The following is a 27,498-nucleotide window of genomic DNA, read 5'->3' as shown; positions in this document are numbered from 1 at the left end:
ATACCTGGTTCATTATTAGCAGAAAGCCCGACCCCCAAAATTAATTTTGGAACAAATTTTGGCAAATATAGAAAAACTTTTAGAAAAAATAAAGACAAATAATAAAATAATTTGGGAGCCCTCTCCTACCTTCCTCTAAAAGCTAAATCCGATACCATGTCTATTCCTTTGAACTCTATCTACGTTCACAAAAAAAAAATTAACTACAATATAGTTGAAAATTGTACAACAAATTCTGGCAAATATAGAAAAACTTTTAGAAAAAATAAAGACAAATAATAAAATCATTTGGGAGCCCTCTCCTACTTTCCTCTAAAAGCTAAATCTGCTACCATGTCTACTCCCCTTTGAATTCTATCTACGTACACACACAAAAAATATTAACTACAATATAGTTGAAAATTGCGGCTAGGTGGCGCAGTGAGTAAAGCGCCAGAGCCAGAGTCAGGAGGACCCAAGTTCGGTTCCAGCCTCAGACACTTAACACCCACACAAAAAAACTAGCTGTGTAACCTTGGGCAAGTTATTTAACCTCAATTGCCCTCCAAAAAGCAAAAAACAAAAAATTGCATAACCACGAAGGCACAGCAGCAAAAAAGGCAGCACCAATAAAGAAATGGGCACAGGCAAGGTGGCAGATTAGGGTTCTGAAGTCCTATTAGCTAATGCTTTGCTACAATTGTTCTCATCAGCTACAGTGTTGCCAGTAGAACCTTAAGGATAGTGCCAGCACTGCTGTAGGCTATAGATTTGACAACAGTCTTTCCAACAGTCTCACTTATTTTCAGAGGATATCAATTTCCTTCCAAACTATGGGTCTGGGATAACCTGCTTGGTTGAGTAAGAGGACTGGACACTTAAAGGCATGAACATCTGAAGGGCAACACAGGCAAGTCAAAAACCATTTCATGGTTTGTTCCTTAGTTTCTTTATCATAGTAGGAAGCGGGAGGCGAGAAAACAGAAATTGTAAAATGCTCCCAAAATTCTGCAAACACAAATATTTAATAAAAAAGCAGATATATTTGGGACTTATGTAGTAAACAACAGATGCCAGCCAGCAGCCAACCTTCCTGAATCCTAGAGCTTGTATATTTTAAAACCGTTGCTCTAATTTTATTTTTTTTGCTGACAATAAGATCCTTTTTGAGAGGTAAAATGGCACAGTGGGTGAAAATATGGCCTCAGAAAAAGGAAGACCTGGGTTCTGGTCTCATCTTTGATGAATACCATCTATATGGCTCTGGGCAAGTCATAACTGCTCAGTCCCCAGGAAACTCTAAGACTATAAGCTGTAGAACAAGTAACAATCTCCACTCATGGAGGGAGTTTCCTCACTGGGAGTTTTCTGTATTAATAAAATCTGTGCAAGTCACTTAACTTCTGTCTGCCTCAGTTTCTTTAACTGTAATATGGAGATAATAACAGCACTTACCTCCCAGGGTTGTTGTGAGGATAAAATGACAATATTTGTAAAATGTTTTACAATCCTTAAGGCATATATTTTTTAAAAGCTAGCAATTTTTTCCTAACTAAAAACTACTTGTGATTAAACTCCACTAATAAACCTACATACTACCAAAGCCCTCCATAAGTAGTTATTTATGTGTACAAAGTTTAAAATTCAAAACACATAATAAATTTTAATCAGGATCAGGAAAAAAAAATCCTCTAATTCTACATGAAATTAAAAGCCTACTCAATGCAGAAATAAATGTGACCAGTTTCAAGATAGCTTATAAATACTTCTAAGGTAGCTTTCAAGATAATAGTTCACTAAAAAAACTACAGTATTAATCAATTTCCTAGATAGGAAGAAGCTATAAGTTGGAAAAATAAATTAATAAATGTAATCACTGGCAATCTATTTTCTCACCATCGGCACTTTGGCACAAACCTTTTCCTGTTCAGGATGAACTCTTAGATTGACACACATGTCCAGAAAGTGGCGGATCAGACCCTGGTCCAAAAGAATGTATGTGGCCACCCCTTGCCTCCTACATACTTCTTGTAGGTCTCTGAAGATGTCGATATCTGTGAATGACTCCATAACCACAGCAATAACCTGGAAATGTGGAAAGATAGGGAACAGAGCTGTTACTTCACAGAAAAGGTACATGTCACATCTAGCGCTCAAGACTGTGTTGCCTATCTGGAAGGAGACAGAAGGGACTTTAATCCCATAATACCAATCCAATTGCCCACCAGCATTTTCCATTTCCTCTTCTCGATTTACTAATCCCAATATCTCTTTTAAATATGTTCATGGGGCAGCTAGGTGGCATAGTGAATAGATCACCAGCCCTGGAGTCGGGTAGATCTGAGTTCAAATCTAACTCAATCACTTAACATTTACTAGCCATGTGACCTTGGGCAAGTCACTTAACCCCAATTGTCCTGCCCCCCCCCCACCAAAAAAGCAAACAAATATATGTTCAGCATATTAAATATGTTTAGCATAAATATGTTCAACATATTAAAATGTTTTTTGTTTGTTTTTTTTTTGGGGGGGGTAGTAATAGGTTTATTGGGGGAGCTTACTCACAAGGCTGGCTCTGGGTGGTGATAGGATAGTAGTAGATCTCCAGACCACACCCAGGCCAGGCCAGATATCATACAGAAAAAGAACAAAGAAGGCTTAGAAGCAAAGGTGGCCCATGGTCACATGCAAGTTTTCCCATGGGATAAAGTTTTCTTTGCTGTTTACATTATCTGTAATACCAAGGTCACATTCCTATACTCTTGCTCCCACCATACAAATGTTTCCTAATAAAACTGAAAAACTCCTATATTCAAGTACAAAATTATTGTGTGGCCTAGCTATCCCTTCAATTTTCTTTCTACTTCCAAATTCCTCAAACATAATTATGCCCACCACCGTCAGTTCTAATGTACACCTTCTGGGGGTGTATGGGATGTTCAGGGAGGACTAGCATGTCTGGTGTGAGGGCATGCCAAGGCCTTTTCACAGAGCTGCACATCTGTCTTTACTGTCCACTTGTCACCCCACTCTCACCTGTGGCTCCAAGAAGCTATAGCATGTGGTGACAGCCACACCTCGGTAAATCGTCTTGGTAGACGGGCTAAACCAGGTTGAGGTAATTGACAGGCCTCAAACCCAATGGTGAGTTAGGGGGATGTGTAACCCAAGTGTGTGAAGTCTTTCCATCATGGCATGGGAAAAATTTGTTCCAACAGCCACGAAGGTGGCCGAAACAGGTGCTGTGGAGCTCTTAAGAGTTTAGTCACATTGAAGGTGCCAAGGTGATCCACTGCACCCTGGGCCATCTTGAATTCTATCCTGCCACTGGACTTTGATGACTCAAGAAGGGTGAAGCTGATGACTTTGTGCAACTCTGCCTCACTGAAATCCAGTTCACAAACAAATCAAGACTTCACTCATGATATCCTCTGAAAATGAAGGATGAACACCTGCTCCCTTCTGAAAGCCCTGCAAACTGGATTCAACTTGGATTCTCTTCCCAAAGTCACCAATGACCCTTATGTCAAATTCAGCGACCTTTCTTTAGCTCTCATCCTCCTTGAACTATCATTTTATATTGGTGACTTCATTAAATTTTCCTATTTTTTTTTCTGTGATACCACATTTTACTCTCCGTTCTCTTCCCTCTCCAATCATTCCTTTTTCACTTCCTTTGCTGGCTCTTCTCCTTTTCTCCCAACTTCTAATCCTGGATGTTCCCAAAGATTCTGGTTCTTCCTTCTCTACATTTACTCTTTGATTTAGGTGTTCCTCTATCAGTAGTACCATCTTCTTCTAGACTCTCAGACTAGAAACTTGAAAATCATTTCCATTCCATTCATTTTCTCTATCTAATGATATCAACTGTATAGAGAAGCAACATAATAAAAGAACACTAGATTTAGAGTCAAAAGCCCCAAGTTTAAATCACAAGTAGCTCTACTACCTAATAGCTGTGTGACCTTAGCCAAGTCATTTCCTTTCTCTGAACTTCTGTTTCCTTCTCTAAAATGAGAACAGACTAAATGATATCTCAGGTCCTTTCTAGTTCTAAATCCCAAGATTACCTCCAAGCTGATGACCACTATGTAGGGTCATAGGTTTGGAACCTGAAGAAACCTTGTAAGTAATCAAGGCCAAACTTCATTTTTCAGATGAGGTCTAAAGAGATTAAGTGACTTACTCAGGATTGTAGTAAATTTGAATTCAAAACTAGATCTTTCTGGCAATAATCTCTTTGGGGGAATAGTTCCAACAGAGGATTATCCAGAGTACATGAACAATCTCCTAACTTTTCTTACATAATCCCAAATCACTTTCCAGAATAGTCAAACCGATTCATAGCTCACAGAGGAGACAGAAGGCTAACAAAATAGGTCCCAGACCTATGGTTTTATCTCCATGGGTCACTCCCAGCATAGAAACTCCCTTCAGTGCAGGAGACAGCTTGTCATAGAGAGGCTCCTTGAACACTGAGCAAGAGCTGATCTCAGGCCTTCTGGCCTCCCAGGTTATTCGCTGTACTCTGTCACTTCTTCGGTGGGGACACATTAGCTTTTAAAAGCTTTCAGTTTGCTGAGAAGACTTAGCATTGGCCCTGAAACTACTAGTCATGGCCTTTTGGGGCTCCAAGGGAGCATTACCTCGTGGTACAGCATTACTTTCCAACAAGATCGTGTAGGTGCTGCTTACATGCCAAGCACCCTCACAAGTCCATGCAAAGGAAGCTAACTACTTGCCTAAAGCCAAAGCTGAGAAAATATTAACATTTCATTTTCAGCACAGTCATTGGAAACTGTAGATCTTGGCTGCTTGTCTTACCAGAAACAGAGGCCTTTTGTCTGCTTTGGCAAAGTGCCTGGAGATTCATTCTCTGCCCAGGTCTGGGAAAGCTGAGTATTCTCTTCAATCATCTTCCTCCTCAACCCCCCCCCCCCCTCCAGCCTTGAGGATTCCCTAATCACTAAAAAGCAGTGATTCCAGCAAAATGGAAGGTACGACTTAAAAACGTCAGTAGGAAATAGGAGGGATAGTGTTGGGAACAACTTCACAAGTTTTCAGTTGCTGTCTATAAACATCTACTATGGGATAAAAGCAAGGACTGAGGGGTGGCCAGGTGGCTCAGTGAGTAAGAGCACTGGCCCCAGTGTCGGGATGACCTGGGAATCAAATCCAGGTTCAGACACTTAGCACCCACCCAGAAACACCTGGCCGTGTAACCTTGAGCAAGTTACTTAACCCCAATTGCTTAAGAAAAAGAAAAAAAAGCAAGGACTGAATGTCAAGTTTCTATGATCTCGCTTATTTTCTACCTCCTCCCTTAACTGCTCCACTACCTACCTGATCTTACACTAATCCAGATTTTCCTGTGAATGTTTTTAAATCAGGTCTACTTCCTTTTTAATAAATGCTTGCTGAATTGACTTGAAGAGCACAAATATATCATTCCTGGACCAGTGCCTTTGAATATTATTGTGAAATGCTTTATTTAAAAAAAAAAAACCCTAGGAATTAGGTTTCACATTACCGTCTTCCTATCATTTGACTCTCTTGGGTGTCAAAATTATTCACCCATGCTTACCTTTGAAAGAGTAAAAGAAAGTTTCATTGCATTTGGCCATAAAAGATTTTCCTGGCCCCAAGGCAAGGAAGGGGCCTGGGTGACTTCAGATTCTAACCTTGAAAGAATAACTAATTTCAACAAAACAAAATAACTGCCAAGCTCCAAAACTAACTGGGAAAAAAGTGAAGCTCCTCTAAAAATGAGCTAAGGAGAAGTGGAAACTTCCTTCCAAATCAAATATTGATTCGCCATTTCATGGAGCAATGGCATGAGTAATGTCATTATGAGATTCTTGCTCACTGTTAATTTCATTGACTTCATAAATATCACACCCTCTCCCACTTGAACCCTGAAAGTCACGGCTCTAAGAATCAGCCCACATCCTCCACTGGGTATCCTTGAGGGTTTTAAAGATTTCCCTTCACCATGTTGTTAGTACCTTAAAATCTGAGCATGAAGACTGTCAAATGAACTTCTCAGACTGGAAAATTTTAGTCTTAAGAGACACTCTTTAGACGGTGGTCAATCCCTTAACGAGGGGGGGTTTTTCTTGCTAGTTACCTAGCTAGACATCTGATAGATAATTCATGCCTGCCCCAAATATGAAGTAAACTTGGCTGGGTGTTTACAGAACCTCAATAAAAGAATCTTTTTCCCCTGTAACTGCCTAACCCCATACTTCTAGATAATAGTCATTCACCAGGCTCTTTGGAATACCTGCTTATATTGCTTCAAATTGTCTGACCAAAACCAAATGAGAAACCCTAGGCTACAATAAAAATTAGACATAGTTCCCACTACCTGAGGTCTAACAAGCAAAAGGAGTACTCCACCCTAAAGAGTGCCACACCCCACTCTGAGAATCCACCCATTTCCCCATTCATTCCATACAAGCTAGAACCCGTTCTTTTAGGTCACAGGATCACAAAATGTTAGACTTGGAAGGAACCTTAGAGATAATTTAGTCCAACTCCTATTTTAAAGATGAGAAATTAGGATTTTGTGATTTCTCTAGAAAAAGATAAAGATTTCCAAATATCCTGCAAGTTCTAACACTATTATAGCTGATGTTAACAGTCAACGGAACTATTTACTAGATTTGATTAGCTAAGAGTCAGGAAGTTGGGGGTGGGAGGCAGTGAGCCTTGATTCTCATACTGGTTCACGTCACTTCGATTATTGTAGCAATGAAATCTGTGTGCTACATATTTTTTTGTCTGTTAGGAAAGCAAAAGTTAAGGATCTAACCTTTATTTCTAAATCATTCTGTTGGATAAGTCCCACTTCAACCCAGGAGATCAAGAGATTGGATGAGCTAGAGCTGTACACAGGGAATTTGAGACTAGAAACCACTACAGTACTGCAATAGTTTTGGGAAGAAAAAAAAAGAATTATCTATCTTCTGTGCTGTAATTTTCTTCTGTCTAAAATGGGGGTAATTAGCTGGGTTCTTTGATATAAAGAAAAGGGAACGAGCATTTTAAAAGTACCTACTATGTGTGAGGGATTGTGCTAGGCACTTTATAAATATTACCTCATTTGATGTTAAAAAAACGTTTAAAAAAAACTCTGAAAAAACAAAAGACTGAAAGCATCTTTTTCCTTTCAATAGAAGGAGGGGAATTAGGATGTAGAATACATGATACATTGTCATACGTGGTCATTGTGTTAGTTGGTTTCACTAACCTGTAACTTTTGTCACAAGGGCTCATGGGGGGACAAGGGGCAAAGTATAGCCAAAAGTGGCTAAGACCAAAGGCATCAATAAAACTTTTTCATAAAGACAACTTCTAAAGAATTCTAAAAATTCAGACAGGAAAATACTACAGATTTTGGAATCAGGGTTGTTTCTTTTTTAATATTTTGTACTAAAAGGTGTTGGACAGACACCACCTGGCCATCATCTAGTTCAATTTATTTATTTTATTTAAAAACAAAATGAAGCCTGAAGAAGAGAAATAATTTACTGAAGATGAATCATACACAGTAAATGATGCAGCTGGATCTTCTGACTGATCAGGGCTCTTCCTTGTAAACTAGTGGTTCTCAATATATGATTCATAAACCTGTGGTGGACCCCAAGACCCCTTCAGGAGGGTACCAGGTCAAAACTATTTTCATAAATAACATTAAGACATTATTTGCTTTTTAAAATATTCTTTCCTTTCCAAATACAAATCTGTGTGAGGCTAAATTTTCTTCATGTACTCCAACCAATGACTGAATGCAGACAACCCAGGTGCTTTCTATTAAGTCAGATATTAAAGAAATTTGGAAAAAATACGCAAAACAATGCCACTCTTCTCATTAAATTTTTTTGTTTTGGAAAAGTTATTTTCATGAATTTATACTCGTGTTGATATGTAATGAGTTTATTGTTGCTTTTTAAATTAATAATTATTTTAAAAATTTACCCGTTTCTTGGGGGCAGCTAGGTGGCACAGGGAATAGAGCACCAGTCCTGGATTCAGGAGGACCTGAGCTCAAATGTGGCCTCAGACACTTAACACTTCCTAGCTGTGTGACCTTGGGCAAGTCACTTAACCCTTATTGCCCTGCCTTCTTCCTCCCTCCAAACAAATAAATAAATAAATAAACAAACATTAAATTTTTTTTACCAGTTTCAGGAGAGCAATTTGGAACTATGTCCAAAGGGCTATAAAACTGTGCATACCAGCAATACCACTGCTAGGTCTATATCCCAAAGACATTTAAAAATAAAAAAGGAAAAAGGACCTACCGTGTTTCCCCGATAATAAGACCTATCCCAAAAATAAGCCCTCCCCTTACTGTGTAAGATTCCTCTAAAATAAGCCCTATTGAGATTGCTACTGTAGTGGTGATCCCCTGCGCTACACGCTACATTACGGTACCCTCTGTATGCACCGTCCTCCCCCCCCCCATGAAACGCATGCCGCGCTCCGAGCTGCATCCAATCAGAGCTGCAGCAGTGAGCCCGTCATCCTGTTCTTCCCCAGTGATTTGCTTGCTGGCGCCATTGAGAGCAGTGCTGCGGAGGAGAGCTGAGGCAGGACAACATAAGCCCTCCCCTGAAAATAAGCCCTCTGGTGTTTTTCTTGAAAAAAAAAAAAATAATAAGACAGTGTCTTATTATCGGGGAAACACGGTAGTTGTACAAAAATATTTGTAGCAGTTCTTTTGGTAGTGGCTAAGAATTGGAAATCAAAGCAATGTCCATCAATTGGGGAATAGCTAAACAAGCTGTGTTATATGATTGTGAAAGAATATTATTGTGCTTTGAGAAATGACAAGCAGGATGATTTCAGAAAAAAACCTGGAAATACTTACAGGAGCTGATGCAAAATGCAGTGAACAGAACCAGGAGAAAGAACATTATATATAGTAATAGCAATATTGTTCAATGAAGAATTGTGAATGACTTATTCTCAGCAATACAGTGAACCAAGCCAATGGCAAAGAACTAATGATGAAGCATACTATTTATTCACCTCCTGAGAAAGAGCTGATACTGTTTAAATACAGACTGACTCATGCTATTTCTCGCTTTCCTTCTTTTTCTTTTATTCAAGTCTTCTTATACAAAATGACTAATATGGAAATGTTTTACATGATTGCATAAGTATAACCTATATCTGACTGCTTACTGTCTCAGGGATGCAGGAGAAGAGGGAAGGAGGGAGGAATAGGATTTGGAGGTCAAAACTTAAAAAAATGTTTAAAAAAATGGTTTTAGCATGTAATTGGAGAAAAATGTATTAAATAGTTGTTTAAATTTACTAGTTTCATTTCTAATATGGCAAATACTGATAAATATAACCCATATAAACAAAAGCTCTTTGGGGTCCTCAATACTTTTTTAAGAGCATAAAAACAGGCCTTGAGGCCAAAAAGTTTAAGGATCTCTACCCTACATCACGATGCTTGCAATATACAGGTGCCTATTGTATTATTTCAGTCATGTCTAATATACAGCTATTATATAACTGAAAAAGTGGGTCTGCCAATTTCAGAGCTGGTTTTTAGAGGGCTCTTCTAGGATGATCAATGTGACTAGTCCTAGTACCATGGTGATTATGGAAACATTTACTTTGTATCTACTTATTTTCATACAGTTCATGGCCCCTAGCAGAATGTAAGCTTCTTGAGAGCAAAGACTAGTTTTATCACCAACACTGATAGCACGTATCATGTATCACTAGCATTATTCTGGAAAGTGTAGTATGTGCTATACTAGGACAAAGTAGGAGTTTAATAAAGGCTTCCTGAATTTAAATCCTTTTGACTCGTATTAAATCCATGGTTATGGGGTGGATAAATTATTGTAATTCCAGTTCTTTCTCAGGTTAATTTAGACAGGAAGTCTCTGTCAGTCATTCCTTACCTCAGTGCCTCAGTTTCCCCTCTCCACCCCATATCTTTAAAACAAGTATGTGTGCAAAATACACTTGGAATTCTGCCAGAGGAAGGCATTTAGTCAAAGGCATAACAATAATTTGTGTCCTACACTCAACATCCTGTGATACAGAATGCTACCTGCTGACTAATCAGGGGCCCAAATCCTATTTCCTTAAATTACCCAAGTTTACTTGCCAGGAGCTTTCCTGACTGACATTCATTATGTGAAACAGAAAAGGGGGGGGGGAAAAGGATCACAGAATTTTACGTTTTGGAAGTAATAACCTCGGTATGTGTGTGATGGTAAGGGTAGGGGAAGTATACAAGGGGACAGAGTCCAACCTCCACTCACTGAAGGAATCCCTTTTATAGCATCCCTGATCGATGAACATCCAGAATCCATCTGAACACTTCTAGAGACAGGGAGGTCATTATCTCATATTGTGGTCTATTCTGTTAGTAATAATTGTTATTAAAATCTTCCTATATCAAGCCAAAGATCTGCTTCTCTATAACTTCTCTTCATCAGTCCTAGGTCTGGCTTCTGGAACAAGACAGACTAAACGTGCACCCTATAACTAGAAGACCCTGATCTCACACCTCCATATGCCATTTTCTGTCCAGGCTAAACCCCTTGATTCCCTCAATGACATGGTTTTCAGGCCCTTTTCATTCTTGTCCATCCTCCAATTTGTCAAAGTCCCTCCTAAAATATGGCACCCACAACCAAAACTCATACTATTCCAGTTGTGATTTTGCCCAAGGCAGAGTGCAGCATGGTCATTACCTCTGTGGCCTGAGAAACATATGCTATTACTGCAGTTCATTTATTACTTGAAGAGAACTAAAAACTCAGTTTTAGTCTCTGTACTTTTTGACCTTGGGGCTTCTGAAGAACAATCTGTAAAATGCCTGTCTTAGAGTTAAGGCATTAGAGTTTTTCCCACGTGGAAGACTACGACAAAGTACACACCAAGAACTATCCACTACACCTTTAATAAAATGTCTCTGATCAGCATTATACAAATTATAGGTCAGATATCTTACTGAAGGGCTGGCAGCCTCAGTTCAAACAGGGTGTTACAACCTCACTCCAGGAAGACACAAGCGACTTGATGGGTGGAGGATTAAACAAATTGCTGACCTAATAGAGGGATTGACAGTACATGACTACATTCCCTTTAAATTATTCCAGAATAAAGTATATAAGTAAGATAGGGCTTTAGAAAAGGAAAATAATGTGTGTAGCAAACTAAGCCTGTGATTTCCATTTATTTTTGAGGTCAATAATATAGCACAGCTTAGTGGAAAGGGGACTAAATCTGGAATCAGGCCCTGCATTCAAGTCTTGATTCTACCTGGATGCCCTTGGGTGAAAATACTTTACCTCTATGGGCCTCACTTCACTTGTGTATAAACTAGATTATTTTGGGGGCCCCTTCCAGCCTCAATTCTATGGTCTTATAAGTAACACAGAAGTTGATTCCTTCTAGTTACACACTCCCCCACTTAAGTATTTGGCATGTCTCACACCAAGTTCAATAGGGATCAAATCTGTCTGGAATTCTTGTCCAAATCTCTCCTCATAATCACATTATTACTTGAAACATTTTCTTGCTGAAGTAGGAAAAAATTGGGAAGATGAATCTAATTCCAGTCCACATATGACCTAAGATCACTTGAGTTAAAACTGGAACTGTAAAGTCAATTTCCATAAAACCTAACCTATTCCATATAGATCTTTTTTCAGGCTCAGGAAGAAGCCTATGCTCAGGTCCCACAAGCCCAGCTCACATTACCATGAAAGGCCAGAAAGATGTCACTTACCAATAGCTGACACTTATATAGAACTTGATAAAACATTTTAAATACAATCTCATTTCAGCTTCACAACAATCCTATGAAGTATATAATAGTGGTATTATTATCTCCATTTTACAGATGAGGAAAATGAAGCCCAGAGAGGCTATATCTCGCCCACAGACATGTAGCTACCTAGTACTGGACAGGGTCTAACCCTGGGTCTTCCTGACTCCAAGTCTCTCCTCTATGCCCTGATGCATCCAATACTCTCTAGCACCACAGCACCCTAAGAGCACAGATGGAGCCAAGAATGGAGCCAGGGAATGGGGGTCCACTTAGCCCTTGGGGTCTCTAACTGAGCCAGACTCTGGGGCTCCTGTTTGGCTTTACCATTTCAATTTCAAAAAAGCTTAGAAATGACCTGGCCTCTGGTAGGAAGAAAAAGTACTATTTCTTACAACAACAATGCCTGGGGTCATCTCAGCGACAGCTCACAAATCCAGCTACATACTCGAGAATTGCTCAATCTGTTCATCAATCAATCAGCAATCAGCAAGGGGTTGAGCAGATGCTCAATCAGTAGGTGTTGGTAATGATGATGACAACTTACAGAAGGTTCCTCCCCTTAAAGAGCTTAAAAAATGAAATAATTTTATCCATTAAATAATATTAGTGAAATAAGTGATGGAGAGACTACTGAGCTTCAGAGCCAAATAACTTTTAGAGGCATGTCTCTTAAAACCTCAAGGTCTCTAAAGATTTTTTCCCCTAAGGCCAAAGCCTCCTCTGACTTTCTAATCTGATTCTTCGTTATGGGGGTTACCCTATATTTTTTTGATGTCTCTTACACAGAGAAGTTCTGGCAGAATCTACCAAGCTGGAAGGGCTTCAAGTACAGGCTGAATGGTAGATTTTATGTCTATCCTCTGAGTAAGTGACCTGCAGAGAGACTTGTTTCCAGACTGATCACTGGGACCCCAGCATCTCTTGGATACTATCCATTGAGCTGTACAGGGTATTAATCTGTGTCAGAGGAGGAAGTATCCACAGAGACTCATGATTTCTTATAGATCCTTGAAGTATCTCAGTCAGGACTAGTAAAAATGCTGGTCACCAGAAATCTTCCCGCTGTAAGTGGAATCTTGTCTATATAGGAATCATAATGCAGTCAAGTAGGTTCTTTAATACTTAATGCAATGGAAGGAAAGAAAAGATTTAAGAAATGAGAAATGATGGCTATGAGCTGGATAAGAACCACTGCATAAGAGCTTTGAGGAATATACAGGTAGCAAGTCATCAATTAAACCGTAGAAGAAACAGAAATAATGGCTATATTTCAGCTGATTGGTTACCATCCCATAATTGTGATTCACTTGAGATCTCTAGGAATATTTTTATTCAAAGAGTAACTAATTACTATGTTCAAATCCTGTTTTTGTGGTTTAGAGAATTAGTTGTGTAACATTTAGGTGAACCAAGGCACTGCCCATCATCTATGGAGGCCTCCAACAAGATTCCTCAATAGCTACTCAACTGGTCTGCACTCTTGCTTACAGTGGTAGATAACTTGTTCATCAATAATTATCACTCATACTAACCCTTAAATTATCAAAAGGATCCCAGATGTTGAGATCATAACAAAAGGGCCTCTTTTGAACAGGTGCACGTGGCTACCATCAGACATCTAAAGATTATGATCACATAGACATGATGAATTAAGATGTCACCCTCCCCAACCCCCCATTCTAGGGATACTGGATATTCTAATAGTTAGTTATGGACCTAATGTAACCAACACATAATAGAATACAGTGCTTCTATTCAACGTTTCTCCTAAGTGGTAGATGCCCTGGACTTAGGCCCCCACTTAAACTATAAGAAATAAATATATGTTTGTGCAGAAAATACAACTTTTCTGTAATTCAGTTCAGTTAAACAAACTATAAGTTTACTGGGGCTAAGTGTTAGAGATAAAGATAAGAATGAAATAGTCCCTGCCCTCAAGGAGCTCTATGGAGGAGGGAGGAAGAAGAAGGAAGTGGGCAAAGGAGGGAAAGGGGGAGACAAAATTCATGCAGTTAAGTATAGTACAAAGAAAATTGAGGGGGGAGAGGATGCTGACAATTTGTGGAGAGAGGGAAGAGAGGGAAGAGAGGGAAGAGAGGGAAATCATGCAAAACTTTAAAGTAGAAGTGGTACTGGAGTCAAACCTTGAAGGAAGACAGATTCTAAAAGGTGAAGAGCTCATTGAGGGGGCAGTTTGTGCAAATACAGGGAGGAGGCAAGAGATGGAAGATTTAAGTTGAAGAACTGCTAGTAATGACTGATGAAGCAAGTGTATGAAAGGAAATAGTAGGAAGTAGGGCTAGAAAGGTGGGATGGAGCCAGACTGTAAAGGGTCGTAAGTGCCAGGCTACAGTTACGTTTTATTATTCTATAACCCCTGGCGAGCCATTGCCTGGTGCATACTGATTCAGGCGGCAACATATTCAAAATAAAGATCCATGAATACATTCTGGTTTGCATTTAACCAAGAGGACAGACCAAAATTACAGTCGCAAATAACAGTAAGAATTCTGTTTCATTAGGTTAGTGCAGATTTGACAGATGGGCTCTTTCTTAGATAATACTCTCCCAGTTTTCTCACCCTAGCCCTGTATAGTTCCCAGGGGATATGTGACTAGATGATAGAGACTGTTTTATATCAGACTGCCTGCTTTCAGACTATTCTGTTCCAAACTGTCAGTCTGTACTCTAATTCCATCTACAGCATATAAATATGAGGAGATGCTCACACACCTCAATTACTTCCTTTTGAAATTTCATTGTAGGGCAAGGCTGCCTATTTTTCTACTGACCTTGGACTCATCCTCCCTCTCCCTTCTCCTCCCAAACCATGAGGCTGGACTTTTATCCTTGATCTATATTCAGCCAGGCATCCATAAAAGAGGTTTTACATTTCTGGCACGCTCTTCTCAGGGAAGGAAAGAGTGGCATTGACTTCAGTCTCCTGATGATCCTGAACAGTAACAACTGGAACTGGAAAGATAGAGAAACCTTGGAAGGCTTCACAGGAAAAATGGCACCTGAGCAAAGCCCTGAAGGCTTTTTGAGGACTTGAAGGATTCTAAGAGATCGATGAGGAAGAAGTCTACTCTGTGGCTAGTTTGGGCAGATGCACAGAAGCAAGAGCAGGAGCATTGAATCTTATAAAAGGGCTCGTTTCTCAACCACAATGCTTAAGGGACGACAGCTGTTTACTAGCTCAGTTCCATTCCACAGGCACTTATTACGACATCCTTCGAGCATCCCAAGCACTGCGCTAGGCACTGGAGGCACCCAGATAAAACAATCAAAAACTTAACCAGATCCTGACCTTCTGGCATTTACATATACTTCCTGACAGCTCCACCAAAGCTGGGGCAGTTCAGCTAAACAGATGGTGAAGTAGGCACTCAAATGCCTTTTCTCATTCTAGGTCTGAGCTTATTCTACCATACCTCAGGACCCTGAAACATGGGTAAGATTTTAGAGGCAGAAGAGGGCAAGACTGGAAAATATCAGGCAAAAGAAACAAAAGCATGGCATTGGGAATAAAAAGTGTATCTAAAATATGTGAGAAGACCTATCTGGCTGGAGTAGGCAATTAGGGTAGAGAGGCAGGGTGGGGTTATATTATGGAGGGCCTTGAATGTCAAGGTAAAGTTTGGACCTTATGTTTAAAGCAATGAAGTGGAGAAAAATGCAGGATCTCAAATGGAAAAAGCAACTGGATGACAGAAGTATTTTGAGTTGGCTGGTCTGACAAGGGTATAGAAAATGAGTTAGAACTAGAAAGCCCTAATTTGCTTTATAAAGCTCATTCCCTTTTCAAGGAGTCCAATAATATTTTCCTTTCAGGTTACCTTATCCCATCTTTGGAGCAACTGGGTGGCACAGTGGATAGAGCACCAGGCCTGGCAGAAAGACCTAAGGTTCAGATGTGGCCTCAGACACTTGCTGTGTGACCCTGGGCAAGTCATTTCTCCCTCTTTACCTCAGTTTCCTCATCTATAAAATGAGCTGGAGAAAGAAACAGGAAACTACTACAGTATCTTTGCCAAGAAAACCCCAAATTTGATCAATCATAAAGAGCCAATCACAACTGAAAATGACTGAACAACAAAATTCCATCTTTAAGCATTTTTCAAAAGAGAAAACAAACGCCACCAGTAACTTTACAAAGTTTTCCCCTCCTCCTTCTCCAGAATCTCCATTCTTTCCTAGTTTTTCAGCAACTGATTAATTTATCAGCTCCTGAATCTTCCAATACACCAAAACAAACAAACAAAAAACAAAGTATACAAACAAAAATAAGGGTGAACAGGGCATGTATGGAATCTAAGAGGCGATTGGAGGAGAAAAGAAGATTGAGATCGATCAATGTGCTACAGGAACCAGCAAGGAAAGATGGATTTTGTATAATCATTCAACTTCCTTCCTAGAAACTAATATAATAATGACAATAAAACACATATTTACACAGCGCTTCAAAGTATACACAGTATTCTACACAGTTTCTCATCTAATCCTTACAACAACCCTGTGAGGAAACCTCCCAGCATCCTTTGGTAGCAAAATAATAGAGATGCTTCAGCATGACAAGAAAGTTCATAGAGATATCTGTTTAGGAACAATGGTTTTATTAGTATTGGACAGAGAAATCTTATAATCTTAAAAAGCACTTGTTTGTCTTGGAACCAAGAAGGGAGAGAGATTATGCAATACTTCCCTCTAACATGTAAGTCACAAAACTATAAATGTAACCTGATAAAATCTGGACTTTTATTTCTGACACTTCACTAATCTTAAAAATGAGAAGCTGATGCTATCCCAAAATCTTCCAGCAAAGAGGTAGTGGTTCCCTATGTAAAATATGGACTGGACAGGCCAAGTCACCATAAGGAGTAAACTGCTAACCAGTTTAAAATACATATTCTCAACTCCATTGATGCTTTTAGAAAATAGCTGTGGCAGCTGAATAGTAAAATTATCATTTGAATAAGGAGGATGGGGATTTTACTCCCTATCTTACAAGGCTGCTGTATCAAATGAGATCATATATGCAAAGTAATTTATAACCAAACACTATGAAAGCAGAAACATTATCACATCTCCTCCATTAAGTCATCTCTGAACATTCCAGGATTGATTTAGAAAGGAGAGGTGATTCATGTTAAATAAGTATTATTTATTTAGTTAAAAATATTAAATATTGAGCACCTACCTATGAAAAGTTCAAAGAAATATGGACAGAGGCACTGCTCTCACAGAGCTTACAATTTAATTGAGGAAAGAAGACATACAGCAGTACCTGTCTCATATACCCAGCAAAAAAAAACAGCCCAGGTCTGGTAAAAATAAAACCACCCAACTATGCAACTACAGGCACCCTTCTTCCCAAACAACTGCCACCAATGACTATTTCCCTCTATGATGCCTCTCTTCAGTCTCAATGTTTTAAACTCGTGATATTATCTAAGGCAACCACCTTCCTGTCTAGTCCCCCTCACCTTGCTTCAACTCCACTCTAATACAGAGTCAAAGATGAAGTAAAGAGGATACACTCTCTTCCCTTTCACTGACCATCACCATTTCTGGGAGATAGCATCCTCAGCACTGTCTTCCATCTCTGCCCCAATCTAAATGGACTCTTTACCCCAAAAATCCCCATTCCATTCATGAAAACCAAGGTTGCTTGAACAACCAAGGTTGTTTTCACCTCAAACACAAATGAGCACTACTTGAGTCTGTCCAACTTGGGAGTGTCAATGACTCTATGACCTTAGGGGGTTGTCTGTTTTGACAATCCCTCCCACAAAAATCATGCCAGGATGGCCGACCTGCTTCTGCTCTACCACAGGGAGTTCACTTTCTCAGAAGGTAGTCTTTTCTCACCATTGCACAACTCTAAATTGCAGGTAGGTGGATAGGAAGACTGGGATATGGGACATGGAATTTTCCTTATTTCGAGCTAAAATCTGCCTGTGCGTATGCTGTTTTTAAATTACAGAAGAAGTCTGGCAGCCCACAGGCTATATCTAGAAATGACTGTTGTGTAAAACAAAAAGGATTATATCAAAGAAAAAAGCAAAGGTCCCATGTGCTGTAGAAACTTCAAGAACTGGAAATGAAGAAGGTGTTCATCAGTTGGGAAATGGCTAAAGAAATGATGGTATATTAATGGAATGGAATACTATTGGGCTATAACATGACAAAAGGGATGGTTTTAAAGAAACCTAGGAAAACATACGAATTGATGCAGAATGAAGGGAACAGAAATAGGGCAACAATCCATACAATATCAACAACATTGTAAAAAAAAAAAAACTTCAAAAGATTTAGAACTCTGATCAACACAATGACCAACTACGATTCCAGAAGACCCATGGTGACACATGTTACCCACCTCCCACCTCCTGATACTCAAGATGCAGAATGAGGCATATCTTTTGGATATGGTCAAAGTAGGAATTAGTTTTGTGTGACTATGCATGTTTGTTGCAAGGTTTTGGTTTTTCTTTTCTTCTAAATATGGGTGGGGAATGGAGATGTAGGGAAAGAAAGGAAATGTGTTGGAAAAAATTTAAACCCCAAACAGTATTAATAAAACTTCATTAAAGAGTCTGTCTTGGAGCGGCTAGGTGGCGCAGTGAATAGAGCACCGGCCCTGGAATCAGGAGGACCTGAGTTCAAATCTGAACTCAGACACTTGACACACTTACTAGCTGTGTGACTTTGGGCAAGTCACTTAACCCCAATTACCCTCCAAAAGGCAAAAAAAAAAAGAGTGTCTCCCTGTAACTTCAATCTACTGGTTTGCCCTATAGGACACAGAAATTAACCTTGATTCCTCTTTAATATTATAGTCCTTCAAATATTTGAAAATGGTTATCAGTCATTCCTTGTCACCCCCACTCCCGCATCCCTACCCCTAAGTTTTCTCCAATTTCTTTCTCTAGAAAAGATCCCCAGTTTCTTCTAAGTAGAGTTGTAAATATAACAGAGGCCTAGAAGATGGAAGACCTGAATTCAAATACAGCCTCAGACACATACTAGCTGTGCGACCTTGGGCAAGTCATCTAACCTGCTTTGCTTCATTTGTAAAATGAGGATAATAATAGTATCTACCTCCCATGGTTGTTGAGAGGATCAAATGAGATAATATTTGTAAAGTGTTTAACCCAGTATTTGGCACATAGTAGGAATTTATAAATGTTAGCTATTATTATGTTATGTTTTTTAGTGTATCAACATCCTTGTTCAAGTGTAATATTTTGAATATTTTAAATAGATATTTTGAATAGATATGCTCTGGATACTAGATTTCTATTAGCCCTCCATCTTACATGTATTACTATGTGCCTTCTTATGTATTATCCCACTTAAGCCTCCAAAGATTGGGATAGCTTTTCCACCACTCAGTTGGCTCATTTTCTAAAACCCTAGGTTTTCACATGTATAAAATATTTATAGCAGCTCTTTTTGTTGTGGCAAAGAATTGGAAATTGAGGGGATGCCCATCAATTGGGGAATGGCTGAACAAGTTGAGGTATATGAATATATTCAGTAATGGAATACAACTGAGCAGGTGGATTTCAGAAAAACCTGGAAAGATTTACACGAACTGATGCTGAGTGAAGTGAGCAGAACCAGGAAAACAATCTATACAACAATAGCAACACTGTTCAATGATCAACTATCATAGACTCAGCTCTTCTCAGCAATACAAAGATCCAAGACAATTTCAAAAGACTCATGATGGAAAATGCTATCCACATCTGGAGAAAGAATTATGATGGAGTCTGAATGCAAATTGAAGCATATTATTTTCACTTTTTTTTTGTTTTTTCTTTCTCGTGGTTTTTCCCTTTTGTTCTCTCTCTCTTTTTTTTTTTTTTGCTTTTTGGAGGGGGAAGGTAGGGCAATTGGGGTTAAGTGACTTGCCCAAGGTCACACGGCTAATTTTGTATTAGGTGTCTGAGGCCGGATTTGAACTCAGGTCCTCCTGACTCCAGGTCCGGTGCTCTATTCACTGTGCTACTTAGCCAGTAGCTTTTTTCTTTTTTGTTCTGATTTTTGTTCTGATTCTTCTTTTACAACATGATTAATGTGAAAATATGTTTAACATGATTGCACATATATTACCCATATCAGACTGCTTACTATCTTGGAGAGGAGAGAGGAAAGAGAGAGATAGAGAAAAATATGGAACACAAAATTTTACAAAAATGAATGTTGAAAATTATTTTTACATGTAATTGGGAAAAAGTATAAAATATGATTAAGGAAAAAAAAATCTCGGGTTTTCTCACCAACTTCTGTCAAGTTTTTTTATCACTCTACACTGAAAACAAACAACCTAAACAAATGTCTGTGATTATCCATGTTAAATTTCATCTTACTGGTTTCAGACCTTTGTTCTGATCTTATTGTGATCACACTGAATCTTGATTCTGTCATTTTATGTATTAGGTTTCCCTTCCAACTTCCTGTCATCTCTACAATGTAATTGTAGGATCATGGATTTAGAGCTAGCAGGGACCTTAGATCATCCGTGTCAACTCAAATAGAAACTGATCCCTGCAGCCAGCAAACTGACTCTGAAAACCACAAATTACCATTATTTATAGTGTAATAAAATATACGATATCTGTGGCATTTCCCTGATCTACCAGCTCAAAAACCCTATCCAAAAATGAAATAGCTTTTTTTGGCATGACCTGTTCTTAGTAGACCCCTCTTTCTTTTCTAGTTGCTCACATTTTTAAAATAAGGACATTAGTCTATCTCTGGTTCTTCTGTATATAGACCGCATATACCCAATACAGTCATTATACAGAATTGAACCTTTATAGCAATTACTGTCTGCATCTGACATTTTGATACTCAATCTTTCACTAAATTGTGAAACTCTTTATTTTCCCCAAAAGATTATAAACTTTTTATAGGATAAGGACAATACCCTAATGATCTACTGTGGCATATAACTGAGAACTAGGCACAAAGCAGGTCATTGCTAACTGCTGAATATGGTTCAAAGTATAAATAAACAAGTTCAGAGAGGGACATAGAAGGTAAATGTGAAGCTGGGAAGAGCAAGAGGGACTACAGATGACTTACATGTCCAGGCCTATTAAGGAGTAGAAAGATTTGGGCCTCATATTGATAGCCAGCCTTAGATCTAGGGATCACCTGGGCTCATGTGCCTGCATTTAGGACCATAGAATCTTTGACCTTAACTGCTAGTAACCACTAGATAGAGTGCCCACTAGTCAACAAATAGACAGTAACCACTAGAGAGAGTGCCCAGGCCTAGAGTCAGGAAGACCTAAGTTCAAATCCAGTTTCAGATACTCACTGTGTGACCCTGGGTAAGTCACTTAACCCTGTTTACCTCAGTTTCCTCATATGTAAACCACTCCAATATCTTTGCCAAGAAAATCGTAAATAGGGACAACTAGGTAGCGCAGTGAATAGAGCACCAGCCCTGGAGTCAGGAGGACCTGAGTTCAAATCCAGCCTCAGACCCTTAAAACTTACTAGCTGTGTGACCTTGGGCAAGTCATTTAACCCCAACTGCCCTGCCTTCCCCCTCCATAAAAATGACCAAAAAAAAGTAAATGGAGTCACAAAGAGTTGCACACAACCGAAATGACTGAACAACAACAACAAAACCACCTCCTCCTCCTGGGTATTATCTCCTGTCTGGCTTTTCATGAGAATACATTCTGCTAGTTCTTCTGCTATCTCTCTGACTGTTCCATCTTAGTCTCCTGTGTTGGATCAAATGTATGTCATGGGTGTTCCCCAAGAATGTGTGCTGGGCCCAATGTTCTTTTTCTATAAAATCCCTTTCTTGGTTATTTCACAGCATCTCATAGGTCCAATTATCATCTTTGTGCATCTGGCTCCTTAATTTTTATATCTGGACCCAGTCTGTCTCCTGGGCTTAAGTCCTATTAGACATCTCTTAATTGAATGTCCCATAGGCATCCCAAACTCAACATGTTCACAACAGAGCTCAATCTATTACTCCCTAAATTAACATTCCTAGAGTCAAAACTTTCCTGTTTCTGTTGAGGGCACCAATCGTTAACTTCTAGTTGCCCAGTTTCTTAACTTTGGGTTCATCCTTAATTTTTCCTTCTCTCTCATACCCCATAGCTGGTCCTTTGCCAAGTCTTGTCCTATCCCTTCCTCTTTTCTCCATTTACTGGCCCACAACCCTAGCTCAGGCTCTCATTACTTTTCACTGGGAATTACTGCAATGGACTCATAACTGGACTATATACTATATATATATATGTGTATATATATATATATATATGTGTGTGTGTGTGTGTGTGTGTGTGTGTGTGTGTATATCCTAAACTCTTCTCCCTCTATTCCATATTCCACACATCTGCCAAAATTTCCTGAAGCACAAGTCTGACTGTTACTGCTCTATTGCTGAAGAGTCTTAGATGGCTCCTTTTTACCTCTGGATAAATAACAAATTCTTCTACTTGTTATCCATTCATGATCTAGCTCCAGCCTATTTTTCCACATATAACTCACTCTCATGAACTGGATCTCTTGGTCAAACTGATCTACTCAAAGTTCTCCAAACTCACTGTTCTTTTGGACAAACTAGCCCTCAGTGTCTATAATGCAGTTTTCCTCCTCTCTTCTTTCTCCAAGGCCCCCCTCATTTGCCACCTCCTATGGGGAAGTCTTTCCTGATCCCCATAGGTATTAGTGTTGTCTCTCTTCTCAAGTTATCAAGGATATATGTACATATGTTACATATAACTCTTCCATTCCATTTCCCAACAAGTAGAATTTAGGTTCCCAAAGGAAGGCTTTTTTTGGGTTTGGTTTTGTCTTTGCATTTCCAGTGTCTAGCAGTGCTTTTCATGATGCAAACACTTAAATGCACAGTGGAACACCAAGACCCCTAGAATGTCAGGGCTGCAAGGGATCCTTTCATTTTACAGATTAAGAAACTAAGGCCCAGAAAAATGAAGTATCTAGCTTGTCAAAGATCACACACCTGTGAAGCACCAAAGATAGAATTTTAACCAGTCTTTTAATGCCAAGACCAGATCGTTTTTCCTATACCTTAAGCAGGCAAGACCACATTCCATTGAGTATACCTTTTTGATAAGAACCCAAGGCTTTTTAAAAAAAATAGTGAAAAACACAAGAAACATTTTGGAGCTCAGGTTGTTCTTGCTTAAAAAAAAAAAAACCCACAAGCTCTCATTTGAATTGGCAAGTTAGTTCTTGCTCACATAGAGCATGGAAGACACCCAAAAGGCTGCCACAGAGCTGAATCTAACCTTGAGGAAAGTTTACCCAACCGAGAAATGGTAACCTCACAGGTACAATGGAGGAAGAGAGAACAGCTCACTAATGTTAGACTGTCTAGTCCTGAAGAGCATCACCAATATTATTAGTAAAGAGATATAAATGAAGTCACATATTTGACTATTGCCAACTACACAAATACATAAAGATTCTACACAGGGCAGGCAAGTAGCCCTCAAAGGGAAGTAGGACATACTTGAAAAAATACTGGACTTGGAGTCAAAAGATCAAGGTCTGAATCCTACCTTAGTAGCTATGTGACTATATAGAGAAACAGATTTAGACCTGAAAATGATCTTAAAGTACTGTATCCCAACTCTCTCATTTCAGAGATGAGGAAACTGAGGTCCATGGAGTTTAACCAATTTACAGAAGGTCACACAGGCAGTGACAGATCTGGGAGAAATTTGGGCTTTTAATACTGATTTTATGCCCAATTAGATGTCCAATTACAGGTGAAAGCCCTGAGCACTTACATAATTTCTATATAACATGACCAATATTTCCACTTACACATTCTACTTCATATTCCCCCCTCCCCTCCAAAGAAGACCTGAAGCAGGCAGCCACAGTGGTCTAGGAAGTACTCAGGCCATTCTTGGTGGCAAACTCAAGTCACTGACTTCCCCCAGGGTCTAGGCACAACTTTTTTCCCTCTCAAATCCCTTTTTGTATGTAGCCCTCCTGCTACCATTTGTCCTTCTTCACTTATCTCTGACTGCCTCAATTTACCTCAATTGACTTAACCAATACCTTCCCTCTGGCTGAACAAAGCAATTCATAGTAACATGAGAACAACCAATAAGTTGAGGGGATGGGGAAAATGAATTCCAAGTACATTTCTAATTGATGGAGGAGTTGTGGAAAGGGATGGAAGAAAGCAGTAATGGCTCCTTTTCCCCTCTTGTACCTCATTTTACAAAGTGAAACTGGTATTTTTCTAGTCTCTGCAAGAAAGGAACCTGGGCATAAAAGTTAAATAGACAGCTTAGTCTGATCTATCTGGCAGCAGTCTCCCTATTTTCTGAGAAACTAGTACCAGTAAGGTCATTAATTCTATGAAAGTAATTTTTACTTGTTTAAATGAGAGGTCAGCATCACTTGATGACAGCTCCCTATTCCCCACTTCTCTAGATCCAGGAACCTCAGTTATTACTAGATATCCTCATTTCAAATTGATGTTTTTATCCTCAGCACCTGTCACATAATAACCCTTAAATGCTCAGTGATTGATTGGGGTTAACAGGGAATGCTGTCTTCTTAAGAATAACAGCTTATTTAACAGGCCTTAGTTAGAGCGACTGAATTGGGTTTTACAGTGTTATTTAGGGGCTGCAGAATGGTCACACTCTCTTTCTCTCCCGGGAACAGTGTCCTTCCATAATTCAGTGCTGGAGAAAAAAGTTAGCCAGAAATAAACTGAAGTCAGGAGTGGAAAATTTTGGTGGGTCCTGCAGGGGGGGTTCGGCAGCCCAAGGTGGGAGCAAAGGGCTGACAGCTAGAATATTACCACTGCACGTGGACAATGCTATACGGTTTTTAAAGTGCTTTCCTCACAACTCTGTGAGGATGGAAGTGCAAATATTATCCTCCTCTTACTAATAAAGTAACTGAGGCTCAGAGATGTGATTTACTAAAGAAAAGTGTCTGAGCCGGGATCCGAACCCGGGTCTCCCATGACTGCAAGTCCGCATTTCCCACTCTATCTGGCCTCTCGTGAGCCATTTATGAACACAAACAAGGTGTTGGAAGCTTCACCAGCAAAGCCCCAAAGGCCAGGATTCCTGAAAGGACCCCGGAAACCTTGGTCCTTAGCTGTTTCTGTAGCCCTGGGCCTCAGTTTCCCCTTCGGGTAAAGGGGGGTTACCACTTCCCCCGCGCCGGCCTAGACAAAGGGAGGCTTCAGGAGTCGCTTCGGGGTGGCCTGGGAGCTCTACTCTCCCAGGGGCCGGAGCCGACGGGGCCGGAGACTGGCCCGGCCAGCCCGAAGGCTCACCTCCTTGGCCGAGCGGATCTGCTTGCGCACCGCGTCCTTGCAGCCATAAGGCGAGTCCTGGAAGCAGGGCTGGAAATGCGCCTCCACCCGGGTGGGGCCGCGGTACGCGCCGCGATAGAAGGCGGGCCAGCCCAGCTCCAGCACGGGCGGCTCGATGTCCGACTGCTCGGGGAAGTAGGTGAGCGAGGAGCAGTCCTGGGACGAGGTGAAGGACTCTTCGGCCGCGCTGTCCTCCCCCCGGGCTCGGGGCCGCTCGGCAGCCTGCAGGATGCTCTGGATCTCCTCCTCCGAGAGGAAGCAGGTCACGTTCTCCCGCCGCAAGAAAGTGAGGAAGGCGTCTCGGCCGCCGGTCACCAGCTCCTCCACGGCCAGCCGCTGCGCCTCGCTGTACAGCTCGGGCAGGTTGGGAGGGCCGCGCGGGGACAGGCACGACGCGGCCAGGTCGTCCAGGAGCTGGGACGGCGAAGCCATGGCGGGCCAGCCAGCAAGGAGCAGGAGAAACTGCCGGGGGCCAGCCGGGGCTGGGGCTGCGGCTCCCGGCCCTCATTTTATAATGGGGATTTAAATTCAAACTCGGCCCAACCATTGGTCAAAGAACCGCCCCGCCCAGAGCAAGGGCGGCCAAGCCCCGCCCACCAGGAGCCCGCGGTTGGTTAGCTGATTTTAAACTCGCTCTAGCACAAGTCAGCGCGTGTAGAGAGGAGACACCAGGCGGGGCCAGGAAACCGAGGCCCCGCCTGCAAACGGCTCCGGACCCCGCACCCACAACGCGGTCTGCCGGTGAAGCTTAGGGCTCGTGCAGTAAGCCGTGTCGCGAGCTGCTTTTGTCCTGTGCATCCTCCTCCAGGTTTGGAGGGGAGCGTGCAGAGCGGACTGAACTAGGGGTTCAGAGCCTGGGGTCCAGAGGACCAGGCTCTACTTTGGGCTGGTAGCCGATGTTAGGCCGCAAGACCCAGGAAACCGGACTCTGCCAAGCACTGAGTTACCGCTCCGGAGAGGTTCCTCCAGGAGCTCGGGGCACCCCAGGCCTTGCCCCGGAGAGTGACTGGGGCGCACCCTGCTGGTTCCAAGGAGCTTCTTCTGTTCCCGCCCAACCTAAGCCAGAGAGTGATTGTCGGTGATTTTGTCTGCCCTTAGGAGCCTCATGTGTACATACCATAGGCCCGTAGTGGAAAAGTGTTCAGAGAATGGAGGGCCTGCTCCATTCCTAATTAATAATAAATGACATTCAGATGGTGCTTTAAAGTCTGCAAGCACCCAGGGAGGAAGTGCTTGGACCACAGACAGAGAAGGGACTCTTAGAAATCCTCTGGTCCCTCCATTCATTTTACAAAGGAAGGACTTCCCCTCTCTGGGCCTCAGTTTTTTTTTTCCTTTATAAAATGTAGAGATTGGACTCAATGTCCCCACTTTCAACTAGTGCTGCCAAATTCTCCAAATGGGGAGGATTTGTCTGCTGCCGGCATTCCAGTCCAACCCCAACCTACAACTCTTCACATGCTCTGCATTCCAGCCAAACTGAACTTTATCCCTGTTTAGAAAGAGAGTTGAAGGGGACCTAAGCAGCCATTTATTTTACAAATTTATTTTGGAAATGAGGAAATGGCTACAGAGAGGTTGATGAGCTGAAGGTCCCACCTGTATAGCAGGTGGCAAAGTCAGGATTTGACCCAGGTCTTCTGACTTTGGAGTTAAGCTTTCTTCCCAAGACATCCTACATCATCACCCACACCTGAAATGGCTTCCCCTCATCTGGGCTGGGTGAAACCTATACCTTCCTTCAGTCAAACTCAAGTAATGTGGCAGAACCAAGAGCAAAGCCAGCTTAACCCGTCCCATCTCTGATGTCTCCCCCATCCAGTCTTCTTTCCCACCTTTGCCCTTTGCAACTCTTTTGGAAATACACTGTCCTTGGATGAGAATAATGGTAAAAGACCAGTTGTCTCAGGGCCCAAAAGTTCCATTTTGCATTATAAGTAATAAAATAAACAACTCCTCATGACTGAGTTGCCTGGTTCTTAATCAGCATCATAAGGAGGGGTAAAAATAAAACAGAATTCACCAGACTTTATTTTTTTCTTTTTGGAGGGGGAAGCTAGGGCAATTGGGGTTAAGTGACTTGCCCAAGGTCACACGGCTAGTTTTGTGTTAAGTGTCTGAGGCTGGATTTGAAGTCCTCCTGACTTCAGGGCCATTGCTCTATTCACGGTGCCACCTAGCTGCCCCTCACCAGACTTTAGGTCACCACCTGAGAGACCACCATAATGAGACGTTCCTATATATGTGATTCACCAAATGTTATATCTGTAGTTAGTGGTCAGGACAAAGGTAAGGAATGCTCGCCAACCATCAGCTAGTTTTATTCATCCACTCATTCATTCATGTA

At 40.9% G+C, this 27,498-nt stretch overlaps 1 protein-coding gene across 1 annotated transcript in view; it reads right to left on the bottom strand.

Annotated features, from left to right (window-relative positions):
* Window positions 1–25,657, bottom strand: part of FAM83D (family with sequence similarity 83 member D) — a 30,344-nt gene extending 4,687 nt beyond the window's left edge. Inside the window, exons 1-2 of the mRNA XM_069063558.1 lie at window positions 25,113–25,657; window positions 1,897–2,064 (exon numbers count right to left, since the gene is read on the bottom strand). Coding sequence (XP_068919659.1) covers window positions 1,897–2,064; window positions 25,113–25,583 — 639 coding nt within the window. The 5' untranslated portion in view covers window positions 25,584–25,657. The remainder of the gene's footprint in view (window positions 1–1,896; window positions 2,065–25,112) is intronic.
* Between the last annotated feature and the right edge of the window lie 1,841 nt (window positions 25,658–27,498).

The sequence above is a fragment of the Petaurus breviceps genome, unplaced genomic scaffold, assembly GCF_028583685.1.
Source record: "Petaurus breviceps papuanus isolate PSGF00001 unplaced genomic scaffold, PetGlider_PUasm1.0 90591, whole genome shotgun sequence".
Lineage (NCBI taxonomy): Eukaryota > Metazoa > Chordata > Mammalia > Diprotodontia > Petauridae > Petaurus > Petaurus breviceps.
Note: the sequence above shows the minus strand (reverse complement) of the source record. Positions and strands in the feature narration are given on the sequence as shown.